The 15,981-nt window shown below is 47.8% G+C and overlaps 1 protein-coding gene across 1 annotated transcript in view; it reads right to left on the bottom strand.

The window, feature by feature from the left end:
• The window catches only part of PLCG2 (phospholipase C gamma 2), a 139,945-nt gene that overhangs the window by 83,656 nt on the left and 40,308 nt on the right, over positions 1–15,981 (bottom strand). The window contains exon 3 of the mRNA XM_063111124.1: positions 1,443–1,586. Within this exon, the coding sequence (XP_062967194.1) occupies positions 1,443–1,586 (144 nt within the window). The remainder of the gene's footprint in view (positions 1–1,442; positions 1,587–15,981) is intronic.

The raw sequence follows: 15,981 nt of genomic DNA on the forward strand, positions 1-15,981 counted from the left end.
AGAGACCAGAGCTCCCCTTTACGTAAGCACGCACTGAGGAAAGGCCATGTGAGCACACAGCTAGAAGGCAGCTGTCTGAAAACCAAGGGTCTGAATCAAGATCTTGACCATCATTCTTCCTGACCTTGAATTCAGAGCCCTAGAAGAGGGAGCCCAGAGTGGGAGAGACCCCAAAGCTGGCATCCTAGGCACCACACCTCGGGCTCTTGTTGCCTCCCTACCACAAACAGCAGCCAGGCTAAGAGGACAGGGCTGTGAAGGTTCATGATCAAGGGACTCCTCCTCTCTCCAGCCCCACCTCTCCCACCCTCCACACACCATGAAGCAGACATACACTCATCATTTCCCACACCAGCTTGCTATCTGCCTCCTCTAAGCCCCTGCACATGTAATGCCCTCTCCCTGGACTGCCTTCTTTCCTTCCAACTCCTACTGGTGCCTCAAAACTCAGTGTAAAAATCACCTCCTCTGCAAAGCCTTTCTGGGAATTAGGCACTCTCGATTCCTATGCTTGAACTATAGCTCTCATCACAGTGTGCTATAATTTCCTGTCCACACGTCTGTCTGCCCACGTAGACTGTGAGCTCCCTAAAGGCAGTAATGCAGTCTTATTCATCTTCACAGATCCACCGATGTCTAGCACAACCTAGCACAGAGCATATGCTCAAAAGATGCTTAATGAAAGAATGAATGAGAAATTAATAAGAGTTATTTGGCCCTAAATTAAATGTCCCTATATTCCTCAAATTTTATAGTACCCCTCTACTTTGGTCTACTTTTAATGCTACTTATTTTTTCTCTCCGTCATGGCTGTAAGTACATGTCTGAGTCAGTAAGTTCTGGGACTGGACCTGAAAGTCACCAGAGGCTTCCACCCCTGAGTAAAGTACCTGAGCTTTCTCACACCTCTCGGGCTTATCTCTCAGAAGCCTCTTCTGCTTTCTGATGGATTCACAGGGAAGGCCAGAAATCTCACCTCCAGACAGGTGTGGCTGTGCGTGTGCAGGTGTGTAGACTGCTTGTGTGTGCGCACGTGTGTGTGATCTAAGATTATAGGACAGTTCCTTCAGATCAGTGTCAAGTTTCCTGTGAGATGTCTGCTGGAAGAAGGCAGGTTACATTTTTCATCCAACAGAGCCTGGCTCAGACTGATGAGACGGTCTAACCACCATTTATTCAGCTCTCAGCATGAGCCAGGCAGAGACTTAACATGCTCCTCACAAAGCCCCAATGAGATGGGGATTAGTATTCTCCCCATTTCACAGCTGAGCAAACCGCAGCTCAAAGAGGTTAAGTCACTCACCCAAAGACACATAGCTAGACGGGGACAGGACTGGGACTGCCCATATGCATTTTAGTAGGCAGGCAGGTCCTAATAAAGAGCTTGCTCAGAAGGAAACTGAGGAACAGGGAAGGAGAAAAGCACACAAACATGCACCCACCTGCCAAACTGAGAGTGCTGAGGACAAACTGGGTGCCGTACAAGATGGTGAAGCAGCACTCTTCCTTCTGGCGCACTGCTTTTGCACGCTCAAAATCCTTGGAGTTCTTCCCTGGGCGGATTTCCTTTATTTCCATGATATCCACTAAAAGGAAATTAACATGAGCCTATTACAGGGAAGAGTTCACTCCATCCGAGAATGGAGCTACACACCTGTAGCCCAGGCACAGCCCAGCTCCTTTGTTCCCCAGAAGGGACCCACAAGGCCATCTCCATGCCTGGGTCCCCATCCAAGCTCAGGGCCCACTCCCTCCAAAAGCTCTCTTCAAGAGCCTGCCCAGACGTTTGCCACCACCCCACAGGACCCTGGAGTAGGAAGGGTTTGGGGTTTCTCCTCACCCCTTCCTGAGATGGATGCATTCTAAGCTAAGACAATTAGCTTTTGTAATGCAACTCAGAGCTGAGGAAAAGACACAGAATATTTTGCCAAAACAACAGACAGAACCAAGGCTCACTGGTATGGACCTTGAAGATTTTTTTCCCTTGGGTTCCAAAAGCCACAAGTGCTTTCTGGCTCAATTCAAGAGGGAAAAGAAAAAGAAGACAATGACCAACTGCTTTAAAAAAAGAAAAAGAGGGGGCTGGCTGGTTAGCTCAGTTGGTTAGAGCACAGCCTTATAACACCAAGGTCAAGGGTTCAGTTCTCCTTACTGGCCAGCTGCAAAAAAAAGAGAGAGAGAGAGAGAGCGCGCACACGTGAGAGGTAGGACCAGAGTTGAGGGATGAGCACAGAGATTCCAGGGACCATGGGCTTATTATGAGGGAATGGAGAGCGTGGTGGACTGTTACTTTGGTGGCCCCCAATGGGCCACAGCTTCTGGTATTTATACCTCATGCAGCCACCTGCCCTTGAATTGGGGCTGTCTCTGTGACCTGCTTTAACTAATAAAATGTGGCATAAGGGCTGGCCAGTGGCTCACTCGGGAGCGTGTGGTGCTGATAACACCAAGGCCATGGGTTCAGACCCCTATATAGGGATGGCTGGTTCGCTCACTTGGAGAGCGTGGTGCTGACAACACCAAGTCAAGGGTTAAGATCCCCTTACCAGTCATCTTTTAAAAAAAAAAAAATGTAGCTGTGACAGTTCTGGGCCTATTCCCTAGTAAGGCCTGGCAGCTTCCATGTTTTTGCTGTGAGGGAAGCCAGCCCCCGTGTAAAAAGTCAGACTACTCCAGGACCACCGTGCTGTGAGAAGCCCAAGCTAGCCATGTAGAGAGGCCACACAAGGAAAACCAAGGCCCTAGCCAATAGCCCAGCAGAGCCCCCAGCCAACAGCCCAGCAGAGCCCCCGGCCAACAGCCCAGCAGAACCTCCAACCACCAGCTGGCAGGTGGCTGTGCCATCTTGGAAGTAGATCCTCTAGCCCCAATGAGCTGCCACAGCTAATACCACATAGAGCAGAGACAAGCTCTCCCAGCCCCCAACCCCAGCCCAAATTGCAGAAGTATGTGCAAATACATAAAATGGTTTTTGTTTTAAGCCACTAAGTACTGGGACGGTCTGTGGTACAACAACAGACACCAGACACAAAGAAGAAATCCATCCTCCCTAGAACCCCCGCTGCCATGTGACTCCACCCACTCCTCATCAAAACCTACTGGGCCAGGATGGCCACATGACCCGCGGGTGACTCCCTTTCCCTCACAGGACAAGCAGTGAAATATGGACTGGCACAAAGACAAGCCTGACCAGTCCCTCCTTTCCCTTTCTACAGTCACAAAAAAACAAAAATAAAAAACTGAAATAGACCCATTCCGTGTGCTTTAGATAAAGCTGATTCACCTCTCTCCACATTCAACCACAACAAGCCAAAGGGGGAACAGTTGTCCTGGAAATGACCAAGGCGTGCTGGCTCAGTGACTGGTTCCGGGATGAGCACATGGCCCAGGCTGGGCCATCAGCATGCCTGAGATTTACTTGGCCAAAACTACTAGATAAACCTCCCTGCTACTGCTATTGCCAGACTGGTAAAACACGGAGCTGGTGGTAGCAGAGACCATCCTGCATGCCCCACAGAAAAGGATATCAAAGCCTTGGCCCACCACCTGAACTCCAGCCCCACGCACCACCTGAACTCCAGCTCCCGGCACACCACCTGAACTCCAGCTCCCGGCACACCACCTGAACTCCAGCTCCCGGCACACCACCTGAACTCCAGCTCCCGGCACACCACCTGAACTCCAGCCCCACACACCACCTGAACTCCAGCTCCTGGCACAGCACCTGAACTCCAGCCCCAGGCACCACCTGAGCTTCAGCTCCTGGCACACCACCTGAACTCCAGCCCCACGCCCACCACCTGAACTCCAGCTCCACACTGGATGGTTCCCCTCATTAATCCATCATACATTTAAGCATTAGCCATAATCCAGACATTCTGCTGGATGTATTTGATCCTAGCCCTCAAGAGTCTTACAGATACATTAGCCTCATCCTTGAGGATAAAATAATGGCTATAATAATAAAGTAAAAACTCTTACAGAGCACCTACTACGTGCCAGGCAGAGTGCTAATGCTATGCATGCTGTCATAGATTGGATCCCTGAAAGCTGAGCCTGAGACAGGGATTCTCATTCAAGTGTTGAATGGGGAGATGGTATGGGGCAGGAGAAGGCAGCTAAATGAGGCTGTGGTCCCAGTGGGGAGATACGCTTCAACTTGGTTGCACAGGAAGAGAGGGGCTCTGGAGCATGAATCACACCAGAGAAGTGGGTCCTTCTGGAAGAGAGGAGGCTGGCCTCTTTTCCTCCTTGCCAGTCAGTCACCAGCCGCTAGCTTGCAGCAAGTACAACCTCCCAGGTGAGGTGATTTCCTTCTGGTGAGGACAATGGCCCAGAGAAGGGGCAAATGTGAGCCATAGCAACCAAAATCTCAGCAGCTGGAAGTGGGGTGCACAGGCGGGATCTGGGTAATGGGATCTGGGTGGGGCACGATAGCATCCTCTCCACTGACTCATTGTAGGAATGCTGGTCAGAAATCACTCCATCCTTGTGACCTTCAGAGGTATGGCTTCAATTGTTCAATCTTTCCCCTGCACAGGTTGCTTAGCAACTGAAGAAGGAAAAGGAACAGAATGCAATGCTTGCGTAAGATAAGGGGAATGACGCCAGCAACCCCAAGGATAAGCAACAGGAGGCTGCAGGGTACCTGGGAATCTTCCACTTCTATAGCCTTTCTCTCTTAGGCATAGATCTACTTTTGTCCCTAAGTCCCTTGTAAGCTTTGACACTTCCCCTGTGGGGTGTGAAGGAATCAGCTGCACAGCAATAGGATCAATACTCCGCCCAATACTCCAAGCCCTGTAAGTGACTCACCCCTCAATAATAACAATAAATAAACAACTTTTAAATAGTACAGAGTGGCCTGCCCCGTTCTTTGGGCTCAGGATACCTTCTCGGTTTGGTGGATGTTATACTGTTAGCTCACACTCGGATACTCATCGTTCCTTGCAACAACACTATGAGGCAGGTATGACAACTGTCCCCATTTCACAAATGAGGAAACTGAGACCTGGAGAAGTGAAGGACCTGGGCCAGGGTCACCAGCCAGCAAGTGGAAGAGCCAGGATTTGAACCTTGATTCACCGTCAAGCAAGTGACCCTAAGAAGCAACATAAGCACTGTTCCCATTATGCTCCAGCTGTGTGCACATGTGGGTGCACACACAAATGCATAGTGGCTTCCTGCCCACACTGGAGTTCATTTAAGTAACTTCTCAACACAGCCTTCCTTCTCTATCTCTCTGAACCAATCCAACCTGTTTTCACATCTGTCCTATGAAGTTCCTCATGAGCACTCATCGCTACTAAGTGTGGATAAGGATGGGTTAATTGGTTTACCTGTGTATGTGCTCTCTCCTCCTCTAAGGCCTGGGAGAAAAGGGGTCTTGTCTGTCTTGCTGTAATTACAGATATCAGTTTCTCTCTCTTTCTCACACACAGTTTTATTAATTTATAGTGCACACACCATAAAATTCACCCATTTAAAGTGTACAATTCATAGGTTTTTAATATAGTCACAGATATGTGCAACCATCACTGCAATTAATTTTAGAACATTTTTATTACCACAAAGAGAAACCCTGTATCCTCCAGCTCTCACTCCTCTCCACCCTCCCACTCCCATCCTCTCCACACTAGCCAACAACCACTAACCTACTTTCAGTATCGTAGATTGGCCAATTCTGGTCACTTCATATAAACGGGACCATATAATGCACGGTCTTTTATGTCTGGCTTCTTTGATTTAGCATCATGTTTTGAGGTTCATCCATCTAGCAGCATGTATTAGAACTTCATTTCCTTTTATGGACGAATAACAGTCCCTTGTACATATATACCACACTTCAGTTTTCTATTCTTCACCCATTGATGGACATTTGGCTTGTTTCCACCTTTTGGCTACTGTAAACAATGCTGCTATGAGCATTCACGGGTAAGCTTTTGTTTGAGCACCTGTTTCCAATTCTCTCTGGTATGTCCTAGGAGTGGACACCAGTCTTCTCTCCACCATACCCTCAGGGATGGCAAAGGGCTGCAGGTGTAATGGTGTGGTGCCCCGTCATGCCATGGAGCTGTTTGGCCAACAGCCCAGGCCAGGGATGGCGCCCAGAAGTAGGAGGTCACCACCAGGCACTGAGCCATGGCTGGAGCCCGCCATGACGAGAAGGCAGCAGTGGAGCCATCACCAAGCCCTTCGAAGCTGTCACCACCACTTCTCAGGCCTCCTGGGTGAGCAGCAGGCAAGGTCCAGAGGCACCAGAGGGTGTCCGCTGTCTGGCCATCCCCTCGATTACCAGGAGCCCCAAGAAGGCAGGATGGAAATCTCTCATCAGCCTGGTGCTTTTCCATTTGGTCATCAGCAAAGCCCGAGGAGTCCGTGGGGCATTTCTGCTGCCTTGCCCAGCACTTGACCTTGCAGCAGGTGGGGTCATCTTGCAGAATGAAGATTCATCACCCACAGGGCCCACTGACCTGAGGCTAGGAATAAGATTCTAGTGCTGGGGTTGCAAACTCACATGTTCCCAGAGACCACCCAAGTCATGAGAAGCAGTGTGGCTGGTGATGAGGTGGATGGTCACTGGAACCAGCCCTCCTGGGTTCAAATCCCAGCTCCCCCATGTATAGAGGGTGGCTTCGGGCAGTGACTTCACTTCTCCATGCCTGCATTTCCTCATATGAACAACAGTAGTGATAAGAGTACTTACACACACAGTACTCTTGGGAGGATTAAATGAGTGTGTGTCTGTACACGGCGTGTGTTTGTCAATTAAAATAGTGCCTGATGAGTTTAACTGAGATGTAGAAATGTCTATGTACTTGTTAGCTATTATTTTTCAAATTATTAATGCAATTGAAGAAAGCTGTACACATACAAGGGTACTTCAAAAAGTTGTGGCAAGATTTGTATTATCTTTCAATTCTATTTTTCCACAAATTTTTTGAAGTATCCTTGTTTAAGGCATAAGAAATAACATGGTCTCTCAATTTATTTGTTGTGAAAATTGAGAAAACAAATCCTTATGTAATAACATGGAAAAAACCCCATGACTATGTATGTATATAGGAGACTGATGTACATATCCACGTGTGTTCACACATAAGCATGTGTACATGCACATATTGTAAATAGGTGTCCATCACATTCAAATTCTCACTATCTGAACAGCCACTGTAAACACTGTTGACCCAGAGCACACCATCCAGATCACAGACCTGCTATAGGAGGATCAGGTGCAGGTGCCACTGAAAACAGTGAAGGTGTGTATCAGTCTGCAACAGGAGAGGAGCATGCCCAGTGTTCTCCATGCTGAAAATCATCATGCATCAAACCTAGAGTCTCACATGCCCTACCTGAGTCCTTCTTGTGTCCTAGTGTTTGCTTCTGACAAGCAAACTGCCAACCAGGGTCCAACTTAAATGACATTTTAGTATTTTAACAGATTTTTTCATTGTTATTTCCTACAGTACAAGGTAGTTAGAGGATAGAAGAAAATCCTAATTCAGACCATTACTATAGAGTATCCTACAAACTTTTTGCAAACGTGCAAGTTCACTAAAGCATCAAATAATTTGTTGACATAGATGCTTTGTAGTCGTGCAAAAAAAAAATTTGGTAGCTGCTTTTACATACATAAGAGTGTTAAGTGACACTGAGGGAATCGGTTGGTGTGTTTAGATTGCTCAGTAGCGCATCAGCATTTGTTTCCATGTAACACATTGCTATTCGAAAGAGTTGCTAACACATTTTCAGGAATGCATTTGAGTCAGCTAAGGAGGAACGCCAGTACGTGCACGTGTGCACACGTGTGTAAAAGCATGATGAAAGATACCAAAAGATTCCCACCCATTTGCTGACAACAGGCCTGAATAGTGGGAAGGATCATGGCCAGGTGATGCCCATGGGGGCTTCGTGTGTGCTCGTCGGAATGTTTGCCAAGGGCACGCTGTCACTCAACAACCAACTTGAGTACATTTCAAAGCAGGCTCTGGTCTGCAGACCTCAGACCATGCACTCTTGCACCGAGGGGCTCAGCAGCTGTGTTTCCTGCTCAAAGAAGTGAGATAAAACAGCCACAGAAATGAGGCCTCCTCTTTGCACAACACCACCCTTTCCCAGCATCACACCTCAGGTTGTCCCCAAGTCCAGCTGTCCCTCCCCACTACGCCATCCCTCGGCACCCCAGCCCCGGCCACCCTCCCCCCCATCACCTTCAGATGCACCCTTGGTCGTTTTCAGCCCCCACAAACATCTCCCCACTTCCTCTCACTCCCTGCCTTACACCACTGACCCTGTTGCTGGCCATGCCTGTGACCCTGTTCATCAAACCTGTTTCCTTTCTCCTCCCACTGCTGATTCTCCGCCTCTCTCAGGTTCCCTGCACCCCTGGAAGCCCTCCCTCCCACCCCTGATGCCAGGAACACAGCCTCTTCCCCCAATTCCCACGCTTGATCTCAAGTGGCACCATCTGCCAACGAGCTTAACAAGAATAAATCCATGGAAGCTCAAGACGTATTCACGTGGGGGAAGGACAGGAGGCTTGGACACCCTCTCACATGTACCCCCCCCCGTCCCTTTCTGACTGCTAGTCATTCAACCAACCAGGCCATCATGAGTGCCACGCTGACTGCCAGATGCCGGGATGAAGTGGACAGACATGGCCCTTTGGGCTCTGCCCTCGGAGAGCTCCAAGTCTGGGAGGGAAGACAGACATGTCCAAACCCGCACACGAATACGTGTAAATCCACATCTGCAAACTTTGTACCCCACAAATATGTATAATCATTTATGCTTCAATAAAAAAGAAAAAAACTAGTTGCAAAGCCAAGCTGAAAAAAAACATCCACACCTGTGTAAAGGAGTGTGATAGAGTCTGTGCTGGAAGAAGAAAATCTTCTCTGGGGACACAGGTCTTGGTAAGTCCTGAAGACTCTAGTTCCACTGGGAAGGAAAGTGAAAGCATTTTAGGGAATTCAGGCGTACAAAGACCTCGGTTCAAACCCCAGCTCTGCTCCCCAACCATGCACAGGGGCTTGAGCAAGTCACCCCATTCTCTTGGCTCCTTCCCCATCTGCACAGAGAGTGATAACCCCTCCTTCACTGAGCTGCTATGCAAACCAAATGAAATAACAAGAAGCAGAAACTGCACAGCCCCAGAAGGTCTCCGTCAAGGTTAGTTTAGCTCTTACACTGAATGTTCTTTTTACCACCACCTTTCAACAACATCTTCCTCGCGCTGCTGGTGGTTTCACTTTAAGTAAGAAGACCCAGGGTTGATTTCAGACAAGGACTCTGGGCTAAAGAAACCAAGGTGTTAGGTGATTTCACATACATAGCAGCCTCTGACCCCGATGCTGGATAAATAAGGGAGATGCACAGCAGAACACATAGGTATAAAAGGAGCTGCCCAGGGTTCAACATGGAAGAGCAGAAAGAGCTCAACTTCAGAAGGATCTCGCAGACATCGGTTTCAGGTCCCCCTCTTCCTCTCCTGGCTCTGTGACCTGGGGTGGGCTACTTTATTGGAATGGCCTCTACTCCCTCATCTGTAAAATGGGGAAGCAATATACATCCCATAGGTAGATATACCTGAAGGAACTTTGTAAAATATAAACTGTTCTAAGAGTTTCAGATATTAAAAGTTATTTTAAAGCCTGGAGATGGGGTGGGGCTGCCCTTATCTTCTCTTTTAAAAAATAATACACAACACAGTAGTTGAGACTGTGCTGATAGCCAGGGAGATAATCCAGCCTCCTGCTTCTACACAAAAAGACCGTTAGGGATAACTACACTGAAATCATTAGGTAGTTATTAGACTAATGCTTTATATTCATGCAGAAACATTCCAAAGACAACAGTTTTAAGTGATTCTGGGGAAAACTGACTGGAGCTTCTCTCCCCCACATAGACACCACTCCCTCCCCAAGGCAGGTGCAGGGACTGGACTCTATGATGGACAAGTCTGAAAGGAGGAACTGGGCATGCTCAGCTCAGCCTCCTGGTCCTGTTCTGGTCTCATCTACCCACACAGGGATCACCTGTCCTGCCCTGTCCCTGGCATTCGGAGAGAGGGCTAACCCAAAGACTGCAGTGGGCGTCCATGAGCGCCAGCAACAGGGCAGGCAAGTGTCAGGGTCAGGGGCCGGGCTCACTTCTAAGCCACATCTGGCAGGCAGCTCAGCAAGCACAGAGCTGACCTCCTCATCCCGTTTGCCTGTGTTGCATGTATCTCTCAACTATTTCCAAACTCAGGAAATGATGAGAAAAAGAGGAGCTTTATACACTGGCCCGCTAAAACCCCACCATGGGCCATCTTTAGTGTTCACTGTTTTAATGCCACTTAAACTTGGTGTTTTCTCCCTCCTGCTAGAAACTAAATGAGAATAATCCCATGCCCGTAGATGACTTTAAGTAATACTCACCCTTTGTTATGTCCTTATTGTGATGTATTTTCATATGTATCAGAAAAAATACATACCTAGCACTTCTAAACTATGATGTCAAGTTTCCTTTCTATATAAAATTAAGTTTAAAAGAGTGAGTCTATTTTAAAGTAAGTTTTAAGTATAAACAGTACAGGTAGTGTGCAGATATAACCAAAATTAAGGTGGTAAAGAACTCACTACCTTATATGCAACCTATGAAAATTCTAACTTGCTTTGCTTTAAACCAGCACTGTATATCAAAATTAACAAAAGCCCTTACTATAAAAAGACGACATATAGATTTTTCCCCACATGGAATGACCAGTGTTTTGTTTGGGTTTTTTTTTTTTTAGCCCTATATGCTCTGACACTATTTCTCAAAATGCAGTCATTTGATCACCAACTTTACAAAGTTTGCTACATCTGTATACTGCTAGTACTATTTATCTAATATGAGGGTACATCAAAAAGTTTGTGGAAAAAATATAATTAAAAGATAATACATATCTTTCCATGAACTTTTTGAATTGCCCTCATATTTTTCTTTAAATCAACTCCCCTTTTTCACTTAGCTCAAGGTGAATACCTATATTCTAGGAATGGTTTTATGTCTTTAGCAAAAAGAAAAACTGGTACCACGTACAATAGAAATTGTAAAATAATAGTCAGTGGAAACAGGACAACACTGTCAGATTCTACCTAGAAACAGCTGTCTGCCCAGGCAGAGCCCTCAGCGTGGTGCTCTGAGTTATAAAGGTAGAGAAGAAACTATGAAGTGGGTGCAAAGCCAAATTCACCGTGCAGGACTCACCGATGGGGACAGAAGTCAGGGCAGTGGTGAACTCGTGAGAGACGAGGTCACAGGGCTTAGGGGCCTAGATCTGACCTGGGGGAACGGTCTCAGAGGTACACACGCATGTAAAAACCAGGGCCCCACACTCACCACGTGCGCATTTTACCCTACGTATGTTATGCCTGAATAAAGAAATTGTATGTCTTTGAAAAAGAGATGTGTTAAAATTTTAGAAATGGAGGCAGGTGTGGTTTTTAAGGGGCAACTGAGAGATTCTTATGGTGATGCACCATTTGGTATCTTGCCTGTGGTGGTAAATATAGGACCCTACACACATGATAAAATTGTACAGACCTAAATACACACACACACATACACACACAAATACAAAGAAACCAGGGAAGTCTGAATAAGGTTGGTGGTGGACTGTATCAATGTTATCAGTGTGCTGGTTGTGATACTGTACTATAGTTTTGTAAGACGTCACCATTGGGAGAAGCTGGGTAAAGTCTATATGGGATTCCTCAGTATTATTTCTTTCAACTTCATGTGAATCTACAATTACCTCCATAAAAATTCTAATGGAAAAATGCCCAGTATCAAGAAAGAAAAAAAAAAAAAGACAGGTTAGTACCAAACGGATGTTCCCGTTGTCACAACCAGAAAGCCAGGAAGGGAACTGAGATGGGAACTACGCTCCCAATCCTGGTTCATGCTGCCTGGGCACTGTGGCACCTGACGCTCTGTGTCCTCTGTGAGATTATTCCTCATCCCCCTCCCACTAATCTCTGTAAGCAACTCTGGGCTCCACCTCTGCCAGGACCCACGCTATTTCTAGCCAGGCCAGAAATAGACACCCTTGCAGCCTCCTGATAAGTCAGGCACTGAAACCAGAGGAAGTGGCCTGCAGGGGACCCATAGCTGGGCTCCACTTTTGGAAAGGGCAAAGGTCACACAGCTACAGAAGACAGCTGGGAACACAATTCCTACAAACATCATGTAGGGGTGCAGGCACCCAGCACCGTCAGAAGAGTAAACGTGGATTCCCCTTTCCTTGACGGCTCTTCACTAAATCCACACCCTTCCCCGACCTCTGCAGAACCGGCAGCTCTGCACACAGACATCTTCTCATTCTTTCAATTAGATGGTTCATCTTTTTTAGCTTTTTGTTGTTTTCCACAGAAGAAGTTCTGAGAATACAGACAATTAACTTTAAGAAAAGAGGTAGAGAAAATTCTGAAGATTTGACTAATGTTTAATCCTGCCAAGGAAAATATGGTCCACACCTTCCTACCAAGAACCTCTTGGCTTCAGAGAAAACCAAAGAGGAGAAAAGGGAAAGGAAACCACATTTATATAAACACCTAGTAGGTGCCGGGGTGCACGACAGGGTTTCTGTCACCTGTGCACTCATGTGAAGCTGAGGTATTGTCTCCATTCCACAGATGGGGAAACTGAGGTAGGGAGCTTCAACTATTCATCTGGGGTCATTCTAGTGGAGCCAGGACTTGAACCTAAATAGTTTGGCTCCAAAGCCTGCACTCTCAACCACTACCCTGGGAAGGGTGAAACTAGAAGCCAAGACCCAAAGCGCTCTCTTCTGCAGTTAGCTGGTCTTGAGCAGACAGCAGAATCTCTTGGCTCCAGAAGTGGAAATGGGGTCTGTGGCTGACACACGGACCAACGCAGGGCAAGCAATTCACCAGCTAGAGTATGCCATCCCACCTCTGCCACTAACTTACTACGTGTCCTTGGAAGAGTCATTTTGCCTCTCTAGGCCTCAGTTTCTGCATGCATGAAGTACAGGGATTGGGTCAGCTCTGAAATTTTTTGAATTCCTAGGGCATGAAAACAGTGGTTAACCTCCATTCATGGTGAAGAAGGTTCTGGTTTTGCCCTTTGTGGCCCTGGAGAGAAAGTATAAATGAATAATATTAAGAATTGAATTGTGTCTCCCAAAAAGATACAGTATGTGGAATTCCTAACCCCTGGTACCTGTGAATGTGACCTTCCTTGGTAATAGGGTCTTTGTAGATGTGGTCAAGTTAAGATGAGGTCATGCCAGATTAGGGTGGGCCCTAATCCAATGACCAGTGTCCTCCTAAGAAGAGGGAAATTTGGACACAGAGACACACACACAGTGAAGCAATGATGTGTCCACATACTAAGGGACACCAGGTATAGCTAGCAATCACTGAGGCTAGGAAGAGGCAAGGAAGGATTCTTCCCCTAGAGCCTTCACAGGGAGTGTAGCCCTGCCAACATCGGAATTTCAGACTCTAACCTCCAGAATTGTGAGAGAACAAATTTCTGTTGTTTTAAACCATCCAGTTTGGGGCACTTGTATTATGGCCACAGGACACTACTACAGGTAACAAGAGGTTTCTCTGATTTTATTAACAGCTATTTTATTGCGTGTTCACTGTGTATAAGGCACTTTGTGAACTGCTTTACCTAGATTATCTCATTTTGTGCTCTCAGCAACCCTATGACAGAGGAGTCATTATTATACCCATTTTGCAGAAGTAAAAACTAAGGCTCTGAGTAGACAAGGAGCTTGTCCAAGTCCACATGCCCGAATTAAGTAAGTGTAACCCACCCAGCTTCCTCCCCACTGGACTCCTCCACCTCCTTCCAATGAGAAAAACAGCACCCATGAAACCAGGAGATGAGCAAGCTGCCTCACCCCTGGCCCCACAGGGTCTAACCTAGGCCCCAGCAAAGACTTGCCACTGCATCAGCAGTATCATCTCTGCAATGGACACAGACCACCTCATCCACCCATGAGGAATCCAAAGTTAGCTGTAAAAACCAAACCAAACCAAACCAGCAAACAAAAAGATCCTCAGCCCACAACCAAGGAACTCCAGAGATTGACAGGAGGTTTTGTTAAAGGAGAAAGTCCCCATAGGGAGAGTCCTTAGGAAGGGGAGCGGTGCCTTCAGTCCCCATGGGCTCCCTTCCTAGGAAGAGCTCCCGCCCTGCCCAGACCTCAACCTGGCCCAGTTGGATCCTGCCTGTGTGCTCCTCTTAGGAGCGTCCTAGCAGCAGCAGAGGTTCTGAGAATGCACAATCTATCAACCATGTGCCAAGTGCTTTCTGTCTATCCTCTCAGGGGTCCCTCCCGCAGCCCTAAGAAGTGGCCACTATCATCATTACTTCCACTTTGCAGAAGAGGAAACTCAGGCTCAGGCAGGATGGGCAAGCTGGGGTGCAAGCCCTGATGGTACAGCTCCAGAGCCAGCGTTCTTTACCACCATGCAGGCTGGCTCCTGGGCTGGGACACTCCTGCAGGATGACCTGGTGATTTTGCCAACCAACCTGAGAAAAACAGAGCTTGGCCAGGGTCAAGTTCAGGGCAGCAATACCTGCCTTGGATGGAGAACAGACAGGACTCTCCTTACTGAAATATATCTTAGGTGCCAGAGCTGACTTCATCGTCCCCTTAATCCTCTGGCCAACCATGGGAAGAAAGCCTCATTTTTCAGAAACGACTCAGGAAGGTGAAGGTATTCCTTCGGGACCCCTGGCTGGGTTTTGACACCAAAGACATTAGGACGTTGAGTGGGAACGTCCCATGGCAAGAGGCCTGGTAACAAGGTGAGCCCAGCTACTTCCCCTACCCATTCCCATTTTCCAGGGGACTCCTCCCAAAGAGACCTCCCAGAAAACCTTGAGGTGAACAGGTTAGATTCTGGCTAAAGGTGGATCCTTTCTTTAAAGCCAGGTAAGTCTCCACAGGTAGAGAAAGATGCCAAAAGTATTCAGGGCTCTCATTGCCAGAGCAGTCACTACATAAGATAGGCAGGACTACCGTCCACCTTGCTAGTGATCACCAGGGGACGCTGGGACCTCCAAACACTTCCCTGCTTCCCCGCACGGACTGGGCCACCTTGGCCAGAAGGCTGGCTCAGGACCTTCACACTGACCACAGAGCCACGGTCAAGGAATAGGGCTCAGAGGGGTGTGGACAGATTTCAACAGAAGGCCCAGGTCCCCCAGAAGCTCTTCCCAGAGCCCCAGTGAATCCACTACACCCCCTGGCCATGGCCCACCAGCCCTTCTGGCCTAGAAAGCAGACTCTGAGAGGTAAAGCCTTCGTTCTTTAAGGCACGCTTTCATTCTGGGGTCCAGGACCTCCAAACACAGTAGCCTCACGCTGTGTGCTCTTCTCTGCAGACTGGGGTCAGGGAAAGAACAGGATCTAGGAGGCAGGTGTGAGCAGAAAAGAGCCCTCAGGAAAGTTCTGCTCAACACCCCTCCCTGCAAGACTTCCCTTCCTCTTCTGGATGCCCCCTTCCTGGTTCCCACCACACCTTATGGTAAATACTGGTCTCCCCATGAGGCCACCAGAGCTCCAGCACCAAGCTGGGCACACAGGAGCCTTCTAGCCTCATTCTCCAGCTTTGTAGGAGCGGGGTCTGACCCTCACTAGGCACTAAGTCAACTGAATATCAGACTGTTCCTGGAAGCTTAATTAAAATGGCAAATTCTGGAAAGGAAAAGAAAAGCAGGCATGAGGGGATATGCCTTTACACCCTTTTGCTTAACCTGAGGATTATTATGAAAAAGCAGCTACCATACGGATTGAGGCCAAGAGAGGGACTCTGATCACATCCGCCAGCATAAGGACAATCGCGAATATCCCCTCGAGCATTCACCATGAGCCAGGCACAGAGTGGAGGCTCTGAGGCATGCATTCCCTCATCTGAGCTTCACAATCCACACGGTATTACTATCACCCCACTTATCAGAGGAGAAGGC

The sequence above is a fragment of the Cynocephalus volans genome, chromosome 10, assembly GCF_027409185.1.
Source record: "Cynocephalus volans isolate mCynVol1 chromosome 10, mCynVol1.pri, whole genome shotgun sequence".
In the NCBI taxonomy this organism is placed as follows: domain Eukaryota; kingdom Metazoa; phylum Chordata; class Mammalia; order Dermoptera; family Cynocephalidae; genus Cynocephalus; species Cynocephalus volans.